Genomic DNA, 16,485 nt, shown 5'->3' with positions numbered 1-16,485 from the left:
CGGACCTCCCCCCGCCCCCGGTTACAGAGGGGTGTGAGGGAGCGAGTAACCCGGACCAAAGCCTTTCGGGGGGGGGGAGGGTCACTCTGCAAGACAGAGCAGAGCGAACCCTTCCTCCCACACACCGGTGGATGGGTTACCGTCCGATTCCCCCCCCCCCCCCCGACACACACACACAACACACACAGAGAGAGCGAGAGCGCTGGGTTATGGTCCGATTCCTCGCCCCCCTCCCAACACAGGTGGCTGGGTTGGGGCAGAGCCCTCCCCCTCTCCTGAAACACAGGTGGGGAGGTTACGGGCAGCACCTCCCCTCCCCACAACACACACTGGGGGTTAGGGTTAAACACTCCCCCGCCCAACACACGCAGGTGGGTGGTTAGGGTCAGCCCCCCCCCAACACACAGGTGGGTGGGTAAAGGTCAACGCCCCCCACCCCATACACACACACTGGGGATTAGAGTCAGAGCCCCCCCACCCCATACACACACACACACAGAACTAGGTAACTTAGGGCCCGAGGCCCCTACACGGGTAACCGACCCCATGCCGGAGGGGGGGGGCGTTGGGGATGGGAAGTGGGGAGTCGTGACCGCTCCGCCCGGGGGTGGGGGGGGAGGAGGGGTCAGTGGCCGCCCGTCGGTCCCTGCTGGGTGGGTGGCGGGCAGGGCAGCCCAGCCCCTGGGAGGTGTGTGCTGGTTAAGGACAGAGCCCCCCCCCCCCCCCCCCTTGCAGACACACACCGGTTTTTTGGGGGGGGAAATGCAGAGCGGGGGACCCAGCACCCCTGCAAGGAAACCCCCCAACCCGGGGGCGAGGGGGGGGCACTCTACCCATTCCCAGCCCGCGTGAGACAAAGCCCCGCAGGCCAGGATGGGGCAGGGGCAAGGGCAGAGCCCGCCCCACCGGCCAGTGTGGATCAGTAGCTCAGCGCCTGAGCCCCCGCCGCCTCAGGGGCTCGGCTAGCTAGTGGCCCCCCCCACCCACACTGGGGGCAGGCGAGGGACCTTCCCCCCCCCCCCGTTCCCAGGGGCTGGTGGATTAACTGGGGAGCCCGTTCCTGGGGGGGGGGTTGGGAGTCTCCCTCCTCCCCACCCCACAATAACTTTCTCCCGCCCCCTTCCCCGCGTGTGCCGGGAGGGGGGGTCCCTCCCCTGTCACATGGTGCGGGGGAGGGGGGGGCAGAGGGAGACTTTTCTCTCGCCGACTCCCCCCCAGCTCCGGCCAGTCTCGGCTCCCAACTCCTGGCGGCAGCGCGGAGCCGGGCGGGCGATGCGGGCTCCCGGAGCTGCTCTCCGCAGCGGCGCGGGGAAGAGGCTCGGCGGCACCGCGCCCCGCCTGCTTCTGATGCGCCGCGGCGGGCGCCGCGCAGCCCGGGGGCCCGGCTCCACGAGGATGTGGCTCCTCTTCGGCGCGGCAACTTTCTGGGGCTTGGTCCTGGCGCCAGGTAGGAGTCGCGGGGCAGCCCGCCCCTGGGGGCCGGGGCCGGGCGAGGAGTGGGCAGCCGCCCGGCGCCCGCAGCAGCTCCCCGCCGGTCTCGGCGCTGCCACCCGCTCCCGCCACGCTGCGAAGTTCGCGCTGCCATTCAACAGCTGCTGGCCGCAACTCCGCTGGCGGGGCGGCCCCTTCCCCCGGCGCCCCGCGGGGAGCCTCAGCCCAGCCCGTGCCCCGCTGGCCGCCCGCCCTCCCCGGGGCAATGCACCCGCCCCGCTCCTCTCTGCCGCTGGCTCCTCGCTCGCTGCTCGCCGTCTCCAGCACTGAGGCCAGCTCCCTGCGCGGCGCTCGCCCCGCAGCCCCCGCGCTCCTCGCACTGACAGAGGCCAGCCCCGCTGGGCGAGTGCATGGCGAACAGCAGCGCTCCGGCGCGCTTCCAGCAGCCCCGAGCACAGAGCCCAGCACCCCTGTGTGGTGCCTGGGAAGAGCTCGGTGCTGGGTCCCTTCTACCAGCCTCCGCCCTGGGAGCAGCGCCGCGGGGAACGGAATCGGCATCGTCAGCCAGGCTCGGGGTCCCCGCTGGCATTTTGCTGCCCCCTGTGAGATGCACGAGGGCCCAGCTCTGCCACGGGTCCCCAGCGAGCTGCAGAGGGAACAGCAGGGCTCTCTTCGTGCAGCGCCCCGGTCCCTGACGTGCCCGGGGACAGCTCCTCTGGGTGACGATGTAGTGGAGAAGCGGCTCACCTCGAGCAGTCCCTCCCCCCAGCGTGGAGGGCCTGCGACAGTTTCCTGCACTTCGTGCTGGAGAAGGACCTAGTTTACATGATAAAAGAGGGAAGCGAAGGCTGCTTTGCAGCTGTAATTGTGCATGGCAAAATAGTAATTAAATCATTTGTAATTAATTAGTAGTTAAGTAAACCCGACGGCACAGATAAGAGCTGAAGCGCATCTGTTAGCCCTGTTACTGTCCCCCGAAGCACGGATAGTTCTTATCCCACTGCTTTAAAGCGGGGTAGAGTGGGAGCTGAGAGTGCCGGGTCGGTGGGTAAGTGGTATCAATTTCATTTCAGTCCTTTCTTTGTACTCTGCCCCCTGCTGGCTGCAGCCTTTGCTGTTGCTCCCCAGGGAATTTGGCTAATTCAAAAAAGTGAGTGGTTGGCTAGGGATTGCTTCGCTCATGTAGACTGCCAGTTTGTACAGATTTCAGAGTAGCAGCCGTGTTAGTCTGTATCCGCAAAAAAGTTAGCTGATTATAAGAAGCCGGGTAATTATAAGGCATAGCCTCAGCTAAATGGGCCAGGTTTAGAGACGAATCTTTTGGCAAAACCCATATTTTTGCTTTGCTGCTAAATAGATAGGAATAGCAGAGTGAAAAAAAATAAGTAGCATTTTTTGGCATATGCAGATCTACTCTGAGCAAAACTTTGTCTATTCCAGGATTTGGTCTGCAAATACAGTGTTACCAGTGTGAAGAATTCCAGCTAAATAATGACTGCTCTGCTCCAGAGTTCATTGTGAACTGCACAGTGAATGTTCAAGACATGTGCCAGAAAGAAGTAATGGAAAAAAGTTCTGGTAAGCACTTAATAATTACACTCTTCCTTGTTTATTTGGTCTTGTTTGGTGCTCTTTGTAGCATTTGTTCATTTTTCTCTAGTATGAATTTTTAGCTTAAGGCATATTATGTTATTACTAAAAGGACTTTGTCTCAAATGTATTGTATTTCTCTGATACTTTAGGATAATTTTATTTTAAAATTGAAAGTATTGAAACTTACAACACAAATGTTAATAATGATGTTAAAATATGGTCTTATGGTCAGATTTAGTTTCAGAGCACTGGAAAATCATAACAAGTTAGTTTAATCCCATTATAGTTAATTAAATGGGCCTTTCCCAAGAGATGGAGGAAAAGTGCATTAAATTAGCAATTCCTTCTTTACTGTATGTGAATTGCTGGAGTAAATAAAGAAAAGGTTGATCATATGGGATAGGAAGCCAAGCTATGGGCTTTCATCCAGAAGACAGTGAGCAGAGAAAGACAGGCCAATGATAGAATTCAAGTGGGCATTGTTGAAAGAATGAATTGGGCATATGGATGTTATCTCTGAAAATTCTTTAGGGACTCTGTCACAGTACTAATTAATTTTAGAATACAGTGCACTGCTTTTAGTTTTTATTCAAAGATCACTAATATTTTCAAGAGAAAGCCAACCATGTTTGTTCTCTCCCTAAATCATCTCTGGGCTGGGCTGTAAATCAATCCATCATATCAAATACTTCAAGATATTTTTAGAGATTTGGGCGGGGGGGGGCACTGGTGCTTTGTGTGTGAAACTTCAGGATCTATCATAGTCATCTAACTGGGTAAAAAGTTCCAGCTTTATAAGAGACTTTTGGGTTGGGCACTCTGATAGAGGAAAAGTGTTTGTCTGGTTGCTATTTCATATAGCTTCCTGCTGCTATCATAGCCTCTAGCTGTGATGTTTGTGGGGCCAGAAGGAGCTAGGATATTACTGGCTCTCAGGAGTTCCTCAAATTAGATATGACATGCACACTGATGAGTGGCGGTTCAGGTTGAGAAACCCATCTACAAAAGGCAGGAATCCAGAAGATGTATATAGATGGGAGTATGTAGTACCACTGATTTGGAGGGAAAGGATCTTGGATGGATATAGTGGCTCACAGCTGAGGGCAACAATTTATACATGCCTGTTGATTAAGGACATTATATAAGACTGTTTTGGTATTTATGTAAATAAAGTTGCAGCCTGTCTCCTTCCAACAATACCAGATTCCCTCTGTTAATGGGAAATGTAAGTATAGCTACAAGTCTTGAAATGTAAAATAGTTTCCACATAAACAAAAGTGATTAATACTCTTAAAATCTTCTACAGATCTAAGTGATATTTACCAAGGTATGTATCAGCAACTCTGATCTTATAGCTAACCATAGATTAATGCCCTGCAAACCATGAGAAAGTGGTAAAATTGCCTCTTTAGTAAATAGAGAATGCATTGTTGGCATTCTTCTCAATGCAGGTAACACCATACACATTGTACTGCACTTCTAGCTACTTTGTAAAGTATTTGGAATTTGTTCTGAACAGAAAGAAGATATATACTTAAGGGAAGATTAGTCGCCATTCAATAAGAGAACTTGTGAACATATTTTGGGTAAAAACACATTTTTCCTCTTTACTTCAAACATGAGTATCTTCTTTCAAGAAAGGAGTATTTACTTAGAGAAGGTGGTAGAGGTTTGAGACAGTTATGGGTTGTGAGGTGTTTTGAACCTATGCATAATTTTAGACAAATATTTGAAATGCAGTTTGAAGGCTTTGCCACATGCACCCCAAATGTTCTATAAGCTTTTAAATAGGTTTGAATGGATGGTGTGGAGGAGTTTGAAGTGCTATACAAATCCTATATAGTCAAATACAGATCCCTCTCAGTAAAACATGTAAACTATCCTCATTTAACTCTTGCCACTTTCTTTCCTCTTGTCCCCTTCCCTTGCCACAACATTTTTATTTCAATTAGGCTGACCAGACAGCAAGTGTGAAAAATTGGGATGGGGGGAGCGGGATAATAGGAGCCTATATAAGAAAAAGCCCCAAATATTGGTACTGTCCCTATAAAATCGGGACATCTGGTCACCCTGATTCCAATGTACAATTTCAAACTATAACTGCCTCCAAACACACACCTGTAATCTTATCTTCAGCTGAATGTTAGACAAAGAAGTGTTTGCAGTCAGACCTCCTTACGCAAGGAATGGTTTACTTGAGTGTATAGGTATCCAAAAGATTTAAGTGGAAGCCATTCACATAGCAAGTACGGACAACTGACTTGTTCAGATTAAAAACATCAGATTAACAACTGAGTTTGCAAACTGCCTGATTAAGCTTGTGTGACTACGTTAAATTGAAAATATGAATGATTGTGATTGGGTATTAAAAATATATGGCTGCATAAACTTGTCTTCACCACTACAAAGAAACTGGTTTGCAATAGATTAAATAAAGGTAGAGAAACATTTTTATGAAATGTTCTTTCTGTTCTTTTACCTGGGCAATATTACATTGCCTATAATGAAAGTCTCTGGAGTGACGTTTGAATTTTCCCATAGATACCTGTCATGCAGTGCATAGCAGACTACAGTTCATTCTTATTTGGCTTTGTTCTGTAAATGCAGCTCCTATTCATTTTAAGTTAGAGAGTTACAAGTTCCTGTGAAGAAGTAAATTTAATTTTTAACAACTATTTAAATTGAGTGAGATTTGCAGTACAGGTTAAGCTTCTCAGTCAGTTCTAGAAAACATTGGGAGTAAAGCAAGGAGGATTCAGTTAATCATCTCTTATTGGTTTTTTTTTCCTTGTTGATATTTAAATGTGTTTAAAATAAAATGTCTCATTCTCACAAATTTCATTTAATAATTCAACATTTATTTTATCAGGTTATTTTAAAACTCAGTTTTATGTGCTTATCATTGAAAGCTGAAAAGTATTTCAAATATTGATTTTCATTTTATAATAATATTTGAGTTTGAATATTTAACCCAGTATATAAAGAATGTGCATTTGCATTTACTTGTCAGTATGATCTTGTAATTAGTTTTTTCCTCTCGACTAGATACTGTAAAAGGAGTATAATTTAATTTTTATAGACTAGCCAATTTCTGCCTTTAGTAAAATATAGCTGTTAGTTAGCAAAATGTTGCATGTTCTCCTAAACCTTATTTAAAAGTTAAATGCAGTATATTGAGATAAAGTTCATGGTCTGAATCAGTAACCTAATAGACCTAGTCGCCCATCCTTTGCAACATACATTAATCTAGTTGTCTATTTTGCTAACAAAGGGGGTCACTGATTTACATGTTTGTATACATTTTAGTCATAAGTGTGTAGGCAAGGGTTATTTTCTTACATATTTGTTAATGCTCATTAAGTTTAACAATGACAGTTCAGTGGTTCAATTTTATTTCTATACTAAGCGCTTTCATCGATAATACAAAGGAGAACTGCAATTCTAAGAAGCTTTGTTCATTTATATTGTAAATACTTGCTTAAGCCTTACTTTAGTCAAGACAAACCACTCCTCTTTAATTAAGGTAAAATGAGGCTTAAGCTATGTTTAAAACCATACTCTACTCAATCTAAGCATTCTCAGAATTTGGTTATAGAACCAGTTTTATGAAATGTATTTCATCCCTAGACAAGACATTCTAACAATCCTGTGTAAAATATGAAATTTTACAAAAATCCAAGTTAAAAAAGCACAGTTACGAATATCTTGGATTTTCAAAATACTGATGAATCTAGATATTGCAATCATTCATATTTAAATCAGATCAACATAAGCAGTACCAATCAGCTGTTTCCACTAATGTTACAAATTAGCTCTATTTCCTAATTAAAACAAGAATAATACAAGTGGGAAGTATTTGGGTGGGGGAAGCAGTTAAGCATGTACCTAGATGGGTGTCTATACTGAATGAATATACCCTCTTTTCCCTCCCACCCCTCAACACACAGGTACTCTTATCAGTTTATATTGCAATAGAACCTAGAGAACCCATCCAAAATGTACAGATTTGGAGACTTCATGAAGTAAATGACAAAAATGTTCCAAGTTTCAGTACCGTTATTTATGCATTTTGCAAGACTAAGTTTTAGGTGGTAATGGGAGATGGCTTCCAGTGGGAGATGCAAAAGAGCCATATTTCACTACAGGGAATGCACTTTTCCAGCTAATTAGCTAACCTAGTCTTTAAAAAGCATCAATACGTCTCTTCTTTATAGAGAAGAACTGTGAGCTCTGGAAGAGGCACTGAAGCCCATATCAAATACTTTTGGTGCCATAGAAACTAACATAAGGGATAGGTTTTTAAGGTTAGCCTTCCAGCTGAAGAAGCAGCTGATATTTGCAAGCAGATTACATAGATGAAAAGTTTGATGAACGAGAAGCATTCTTCATTATATTAATTCCATTTGCAACTATTTCAGGAAAACATTGGTAACTGATTTTTTTAACTGATTTTGAGCACTGAATCTACAAAGCCGCTGCTTTTCAAAGTGAAAGTGAATACAAGAACAAAGAAACGTAATGCACACTTCTCTCCTTTGGACAGAATGAAATATTCTGGCTATTCACGTGTTTATTATATATAAATGAAACAAATTCTAAGAAATACAACTTTTCTTCTATTGGTGACGAGTGACCTGACCACATAGGGCTTGATGCAAAACCCACTGAATCCAAGGGGAGTTGATCTTTCCACTGACTTTGAATCAGGCCCATAGTCTGCAAAGAGATACAGAAATGCAGCAAATACAGAACCCAATCAATCTCCAAGTGGAGAAAACAGTACAACCAGTAGCAAGATGTGATACAAGGCAATTTCTTATCACTATAAATAATGATGTTTTTAAAAATAGAATAAATCCAGAAAATGAACGGTGTAGAAGGAAACCAACTGTGAGGGGAGAAAAATCAAAGGAAAGAGTTGGAAAATGTAAAATTCTTAGACCATCTCAATGCTCAGTACAGTAACTCCTCACTTAAAGTCGTCCCGGTTAACGTTGTTTTGTTGTTACGTTGCTGATCAATTAGGGAACATGCTCGTTTAAAGTTGTGCAATGCTCCCTTCTGAGGTTTGGCAGCCACCTGCTTTGTCCACTGCTTGCAGGAAGAGCAGCCCATTGCAGCTAGCTGGTGGGGGCTTGTAACCAGGGTGGACCGGCAGCCCCCCTATCAGCTCCCCCTTCCCCTAAGTTCCCCGTGCTGCAGCCACCCAGCAATCTATCAATTGCCAGGCTGGTCAGTTGTCCCTCCTCACACTGCCATGTGCTGCTCCTGCCCTCTGCCTTGGAGCTGCTTCCAGAGACTCCTGCTTGCTGTGCAGAGGGGGAAGGGGGGGTGCTAATGTCAGGGTGTCCCCCTCCCCCCTGCTCCTGCACCCCGCTTATCCCTTCTCCATATAGAGCAGGGAGGGGACATGGAGGGAGAGAGACAGAGAGAGCCTGGGGCAGCAGCTGCTGTCTCAACTTCCTGATCCACTTAAAAAGACAATGCACTTAAGAGTGGGTCAGCTTACTTAAAGGGGCAGTGTGCATCTCTCTCTCTCTCCCACACACAAGGTGTGTGTCTGTCACCATCTGCTATGCTGTCTCCCCTCCCTCCTGTTCGTGCTGCCTTGTGTGAGAGGTACATTAACAACAATGTGTTAACCCTTGAGGGCTCAGCCGAGTGCTAGTTCATCATTTAGCAGCAAGGCATTCCCTGGGAAATATCCCTCCCTCTTCCACCTTCTAACTTTGGGTGACCAGACAGCAAATGCAAAAAATCGGGACAGGAGGTGGAGGGTAATAGGAGCCTATATAAGAAAAAGACCCAAAAATTGGGACCGTCCCTATAAAATCAGAACATCTAGTCACCCTACTCTAACTTTACCACCTTAACCAAGCTTCACAATCATCATAGCTGTGAACAGATTTAAATTGTTTGTTTAAAATGTATACTGTGTGTATATCTCTCTATATATAATATATAGTTTTTTGTCTGGTTAAAAAAATTTCCCTGGAACCTAACCCCCCCCCCATTTACATTAATTCTTATGGGGAAATTGGATTCGCTTAACATCGTTTCGCTTAAAGTCGCATTTTTCAGGAACATAACTACAACGTTAAGCAAGGAGTTACTGTTGCTGTAACAGGCTATTGAATTTTTAAAACAAGGCTTCATGCTCTTGCTACCTCTCTCAGTTATGTAGCTTTTAAATCTATTTTTCACTGTTTCTGTTACATCATGCACCTAGTATCTGCATTAGAAATGCCACTTGGAAAAAGGCAACAAGTGTTCTGCAATAGGCCTTACAAAAAAAGTTTCTAAAATCCCTTGCTATCTAGAGAAATTTAGGTTAGTTATAAAGTTTCCCTGTAAATGAAGTCACCTACAACCTCATCAATTCAATACACCTACAATAAAAGATTCTCTTCTTTTTTTAAAAAAAATTTACAGTGGCATTTCCCATGCATGCACTTGTATAGAATACTGCAGTATAATTAAAGCAATTACTGTAATTGTACACTTAAAGTAGTGCCTAGGAACATGATAATCATTTCACTGGTGAATTTTAATTGCTGTTTCTAAGGCTCTTCATGATACTGATTTCCAAGTCCCTCCTTTTATCAAGCAGAGCGAAGCTGATGTTAAAGTTCTATCACAACTAGTCCTACATTAACACCTTCACCTCTGTTTTCTTTGCTGCCACATTCAAGTTGCACCATATATGTGGTTCTTAAGGGCTACACAAATATATACTCCTCTCCTGCACATGCATAACTCCCATTGACTCAAGGAGCAGTTACACATTGGCATCAAGGGGAGAGTGTGCCCTGTATACATTTATTGACAAAAGATTATAATAGCCAACAAAGTTCAACATCTTCAGAATCTCTCTAGGCATTAGGGTTTTATAGGTAATAGCTATAATCTTCTTTAACTTCATTTTCATTACTTAAAAATTTACAGAAAGGAATATGTACCAACTCATACAGTGGTTTCAGGGTGTGTGTTTGTTCTTAAAAAAATGTCAAAAGTGATTAAAGTCTTTTGTTTTAATAACTCAGTGGCATTGGAAATAAGGAGGGGAATGAAGAGATGCACATATTATCTATTTTAATCATTTTCAAAACTAATCTAACACTTAGCACAATCTATTTTATTAGTATTTTTCAAATGTATAAAGTAATTTAGTGCATGACATTGTTAGCAAATAGCATCTTGTTCTGCACTGTTTGATGCTCAGCAGAATCAAAGCATAGTAACCAGTATCCATGGCACCTAGATTCTTTTTGTTGGGGGTGTGAATAAAAGCTTGCATATGAATAAAAGAATTATAGTATATGTCATTAACTTTCACTATATGCTGTAAACTTTGAGATCTGGATATATTACCATTCAGAACCTGTTTTCAGATGCCAAAGCTGTAGGGCATGTTCTCTTATTAAAAAATTGCTTTCTATCTTTCGGTTGCCTACAACACTACAAAGCAAGCAGGAGATAAACTGAATTAAGTGCATTAGATAAGGTGAAGCCATGGAGAGTATAATAAATTGCTTTTTGTGTGTGTTTTAAATACAGTAAAGTAATGATTGAGCTAGTTGTGGACTTCAAGTAGTTTATGACTTGAAAACCATGAAAAGGATCCAAATGCAAACGTGATGAAGTGTTGTATTATTTTAAGGAAGTTGTGATATCTGGTCCAGTGCATTTCATTCCTCACAGGTCACGGACAATAGCTTTTTATGTTTTTCTATTTCTGGGCTTGTCTGAAAAATATGTACAATGATAGGATATGGTGCCCATAGGCTGGTATCTCTGAATTCTGTCTCTTCAGAGTACCATATTGTGCCCCACATTTCACATATAAATGAATCTGAATTTCAAAAACAATTTCCAGTGACCTGCCCAGATTTTTCTCTAACTCCCGGGGAGCTAAACACAAGCAAGTATATTTAATGACAACAGTGTAGTTATTTTCATTTTATAGCAGGGGCATCCACTGGCAAAATTGAGAGTAATCACAAATGCGGCATCCATAGTACGTAGCATTCTAATGGTGGTGTTACCAGTGATGCGCTCAATGTGAACTAAAAATCATTTAAAAACCCCCAAACCAATGGCCTTATCCTGTTCACATTGAAGTCCAGGACAGCAGGATCTAAATATATATTTTGCTATTGATTTTGGATTTAAACCATAAATACATACTTTAAACCACAAAATACTCATAAATTAGGTCCTTCTTTATTTATCCATCAACGCCTGAATGTAGGTTTCTGGGTTAAACTTGCAAGAGCTGACGACATGAGCCCCTGTCCTGCAAATATGTATATTGGCAAATAGCTGTACACATGCAAATAGACACACCGAACTCAATAAGGCTCTTGAAAAATATGTGGACTATTCACATGCATAAAGTTATTTATGTAAAAATGTTTGCAAGATTGGGGCCATTTAACACTCAAAATAGCATAAGGACTATGGCTCCCTAATTTCCAGGGATTAGTACTATAATCAACACTTGCAAGTAAAATACTAAACTCTGATCCTGAAAGGTAAGAAGCCTGAGTTAATCTCTAATACTGGAAACTGGAGTACATTTTGATCTCAATATCCATGATGCTTCCCTACCATGTAGAAAGAAAGGACAGATGACAACTGCACAAGCCAACTGTACTTGAGAAGTTGTACAATTTACTACTTGGCTGCCAGTGCACAGTAAATTGTAAAGAAGAAATAGATACAACAGCAGAAAATAAAAGGTTAAGACTGGAAAATGAAAGCTGAGGTTTGACTGGAATGCAATTGTTTGTAATCCATACTTAGCATTTACTGAAAAAGTCTGTCTGGTAATACAGAAAAACCAGGTGCTGCTCTTAGACTTTGCTAATCAATGCATATTTTTTAGTAGTTTAATGCCTCACTTGTGCTTTGTGAAGCTGGAAGCAATAGGATGGATTTTCCTGGGTCATTATTTAAAACAATATTAACAAGCCGGTTTTGCTTTAGACTTCCAGTGCCATAATTGGAAGGCATGATTTGATGCCATGTTCTTCAATATTGTAAAATAAATCACAGTAATCCAGTCCCTTATTCACTGTATCCAGCAATTATCCTGTTTTCATCTAAGAACATTTTCAGTTCTACAAGACATGGTCATGGCAGAGAGGTCAGAAAGCAGGTAGTCAAGCATCTTTTTTTAAAAAGACATGTGTTGCTCAAAACCACCTGTTATTACTGTATTTGCACAAACGATGTAAAAACCAAGGCCCTGAATAAAACAATCTTTTAAAATAGTTGCTGCAATCATTCTAAGCATAAATTGAAATTGTATATGAAAAACTATTTTGGCTTGTCTACACCAGGAGTCATTCAGGACGCAGTAAAGAATAAGTCTGAAATGAGTGTCCACACTCGGAGTTGTTCAGAAATAGCTATTGCACTTTAAATTCATAGCCTGCCTTAATCCAAATTAACATTCAAGTCATACAAGCCCTTAGGAAGAAAACACTAAGATAATGGATGTAGTTTTTATAACTACACTATGCTACCTAAGAATCTAATTGTAATGGATATACTTGCTCCTTAATACATTCATAGGGTCCAATTCTGGAATCCTTACTAGCGTAATGAAAGAGGGGATGCAGGGCCTTGGTTCTAAAGCATAGGTCTTGAAGACAAAAGAGCTGAGTTCTGTCTCTGGTTGTGCTGCAGACTTCAGATCATTTAACCTCATACCTCATCTATAAATTGAGGATCATAATTAAATATAGCGAAGATTAATTAGATGTTTATTAAATCACTTTGAGATTCTCTCATGGAAGGTAGTACATAAGTACAATTGTTATTAAAACCTAATTAACTTCAGTGTGTTTTGAGAGAGTAGGGACAGCAAAATTAGTCTAAAATGAAACCGCACCATTTAGTGAGAGAGAGAGTGTGAGTGAGTGTGTATGTGTGTGTATCTATAATTAAAAGCATGCCCTGTCTTCAGCTCTTCCAAGCAGGTTATTCTTTATTAGAAACAAAACAAGAGCACAGGTTTGAGTCTTGTATATGAAGTTATTGTAACAGCTTCTTGAATATTAGTGTAGTTGCACATAAGCAAGTTTTGAATACATGATTTCTTTTCAAAGAATAATGCAGGGAAACATTCCTTTTCCACCTGCAAGAGGTGTCACATTCTAATACGTGTGGGACCTTAGTGGATCAAATATTCATAAAGACTTTTTCTGTAAGTTGGGGAGAAGGACTTGTGGCATCAAATCCCTGCATAATGAATCCTGTGAACAAATACTAGATCAGGGGTAGGCAACCTATGGCACGTGTGCCGAAGGCCACACGCGAGCTTATTTTCAGTGGCACTCACACTGCCGGGTCCTGGCCACCAGTCCGGGGGGCTCTGCATTTTAATTTAATTTTAAATGAAGCTTCTTAAACATTTTTAAAACCTTATTTACGTTACAAACAACTATAGTTTAGTTATATATTATAAACTTGAAAACCTTAAATTGGAGTGAATAAATGAAGACTCGGCACACCACTTCTGAAAGGTTGCTGACCCCTGTACTAGATAAACAGGGATGCTTGTGTGACTGGTGTCTGCTGGGTGTGGTGTTCTGTCCCCGTCTAGTGGCACTTTACCCTCTAGGAGGTTTATGAGTCTGCTACAGCCTTGACTAAGCGGCATGTGGCTTTTAGCTCATGCAGCAGAGAATCACGCACTAAGCTTCAGAGATCCCAGGTTCAATTGCTCCCACCAACGACCAGAGTTTGTTGATGTTACACTTAGCTTTACAAACCAGTGAATGGAGAAAAAGGCACATGTCAAAGCCACCTAGTCTGTTACAAAGGCTGTCCTAGTTAATCTATACCAGATCCTCCACTAGAGCAGGATAATCCTGTACCCTAAGCCTTTTGTGGCTTTGCAGGCTGTTTTTGACCATCTATGGATGTATCAAAAAACCTGAACTCTAAATAATCTGGTCCCACATTTCATATAAATCAAAAGTCATATTTAATTAAATGATATACATCAAAGATTATATTTAATTATGCTGCCATTACAATAAGGGTGGGATTCACAAGGAAGGGGTGCATAGGCTGAGTGTTGCAATGCCTATCTTTTAGGTTCCCTGCCACCAAGTGGCATTCACAACCCTGACTTAAGTGCCCAGGGTCCCTATACAATGCATGGGGAGAGTTAGGTGTCTAAAAAAAGAGATTCACAGAAGTCAGCACACTGAGCAGACAAACAAGACATCAAGTTGAAGAGAGGGAAGAGCATCTTTGCAAGCAGGCTGGCTAACCTAGTGAGGAGGGCTTTAAACTAGGTTCACCGGGGGAAGGAGACCAAAGCCCCGAGGTAAGTGGGGAAGTGGGATATCGGGAGAAAGCACAAGTAGGTGAGTGCAAGAGGGGAGGGCTCCTGCCCCATACTGGGACACCAGGACAATCAGTGAGTTATCTTACATGCCTATACACAAATGCAAGAAGCCTGGGGAACAAGCAGGGAGAACTAGAAGTCCTGGCACAGTCAAGGAATTATGATGTAATTGGAATAACAGAGACTTGGTGGGATAACTCACGTGATTGGAGTACTGTCATGGATGAATATAAACTGTTCAGGAAGGATAGGCAGGGCAGAAAAGGTGGGGGAGTTGCGTTGTATGTAAGAGAACAGTATGACTGCTCAGAGCTCCAGTATGAAACTGCAGAAAAACCTGAGAGTCTCTGGATTAAATTTAGAAGTATGAACAACAAGGGTGATGTTGTGGTGGGAGTCTGCTACAGACCACCAGACCAGGGGGATGAGATGGACGAAGCTTTCTTCCAGCAACTAACAGAAGTTGCTAGATCACAGGCCCTGGTTCTCATGGGTGACTTTAATCACCCCGATATCTGCTGGGAGAGCAATACAGCAGTGCACAGACAATCCAGGAAGTTTCTGGAAAGTGTAGGGGACAATTTCCTGGTGCAAGTGCTGGAGGAACCAACTAGGGGAAAAGCTCTTCTTGACCTGCTGCTCACAAACAGGGAAGAAATAGTAGAGGAAGCAATAGTGGATGGGAACCTGGGAGGAAGTGACCATGAGATGGTCGAGTTCAGGATCCTGACACAAGGAAGAAAGGAGAGCAGTAGAACAGAGACCCTGGACTTCAGAAAAGCAGACTTCGACTCCCTCAGGGAACTGATGGGCAAGGTCCCCTGGGAGAATAACATGACGGGGAAAGGAGTCGAGGAAAGCTGGCTGTATTTTAAAGAATCCTTATTGAGGTTGCAGGAACAAACCATCCCGATGTGTAGGAAGAAAAGTAAATATGGCAGGCGACCAGCTTGGCTTAACAGTGAAATCCTTGCTCGTCTTAAACACAAAAGAACAGCTTACAAGAAGTGGAAGATTGGACAAATAACCAGGGAGGAGTATAAAAGTATTGCTCAGGCATGCAGGAGTGAAATTAGGAAGGCCAAATCACACTTGGAGTTGCAGCTAGCCGGAGATGTTAGGAGTAACAAGAAGGGTTTCTTCAGGTATGTTAGCAACAAGAAGAAAGTCAAGGAAAGTGTGGGCCCCTTGCTGAATGAGGGAGGGAACCTAGTGACAGAGGATGTGGAGAAAGCTAGTGTACTCAATGCTTTTTTTGCCTCTGTCTTCACAGACAAGGTCAGCTCGGTATGGGGAGGAGGTGACCAGCTCTCTGTGGAGAAAGAAGTAGTTTGGGACTATTTAGAAAAGCTGGACGAGCACAAGTCCATGGGGCAGGATGGACTGCATCCGAGGGTGCTAAAGGAGTTGGCCGATGAGATTGCAGAGCCATTGACCATTATCTTTGAAAAATCATGGCGATCGGGGGAGGTCCCGGATGACTGGAAAAAAGCTAATATAGTGCCCATCTTTAAAAAAGGGAAGAAGGAAGATCCAGGGAACTACAGGCCAGTCAGTCTCACCTCAGTCCCTGGAAAAATCATGGAACAGGTCCTCAAGGAATCAATTCTGAACCACTTAAAGGAGGAGAAAGTGATCAGGAACAGTCAGCATGGATTCACCAAGGGCAAGTCATGCCTGACTAACCTAATTGCCTTCTATGATGAGATAACCGACTCTGTGGATGAGGGGAAAGCAGTGGACGTGCTATTTCTGGACTTTAGCAAAGCTTTTGATACAGTCTCCCACAGTATTCTTGCCAGCAAGTTAAAGAAGTATGGGCTAGATGAATGGACGGTAAGGTGGATAGAAAACTGGCTAGATGGTCGGGCTCAACGGTAGTGATCAATGGTTCCATGTCTAGTTGGCAGCCGGTATCAAGTGGAGTGCCCCAAGGGTCGGTGCTGGGGCCGGTTTTGTTCAATATCTTCATTAACGATCTGGAGGATGGTGTGGACTGCACCCTTAGCAAGTTTGCAGATGACGCTAAACTGGGAGGAGTGGTTGATACGCTGGAGGGTAGGGATAGGATACAGAGGGACCTAGACAAATTAGAG

At 43.4% G+C, this 16,485-nt stretch overlaps 1 protein-coding gene across 1 annotated transcript in view; it reads left to right on the top strand.

Annotated features, from left to right (window-relative positions):
* The first annotated feature begins 1,339 nt into the window (after positions 1-1,339).
* LYPD1 (LY6/PLAUR domain containing 1) overlaps positions 1,340-16,485 on the top strand; it is a 27,373-nt gene continuing 12,227 nt past the window's right edge. The window contains exons 1-2 of the mRNA XM_045032966.1: positions 1,340-1,447; positions 2,872-3,009. Coding sequence (XP_044888901.1) covers positions 1,348-1,447; positions 2,872-3,009 — 238 coding nt within the window. The 5' untranslated portion in view covers positions 1,340-1,347. The remainder of the gene's footprint in view (positions 1,448-2,871; positions 3,010-16,485) is intronic.

Source organism: Mauremys mutica, chromosome 10, assembly GCF_020497125.1.
Source record: "Mauremys mutica isolate MM-2020 ecotype Southern chromosome 10, ASM2049712v1, whole genome shotgun sequence".
In the NCBI taxonomy this organism is placed as follows: domain Eukaryota; kingdom Metazoa; phylum Chordata; order Testudines; family Geoemydidae; genus Mauremys; species Mauremys mutica.
The sequence above is the reverse complement of the archived record's forward strand: the minus strand, read 5'-3'. Positions and strand labels throughout refer to the sequence as shown.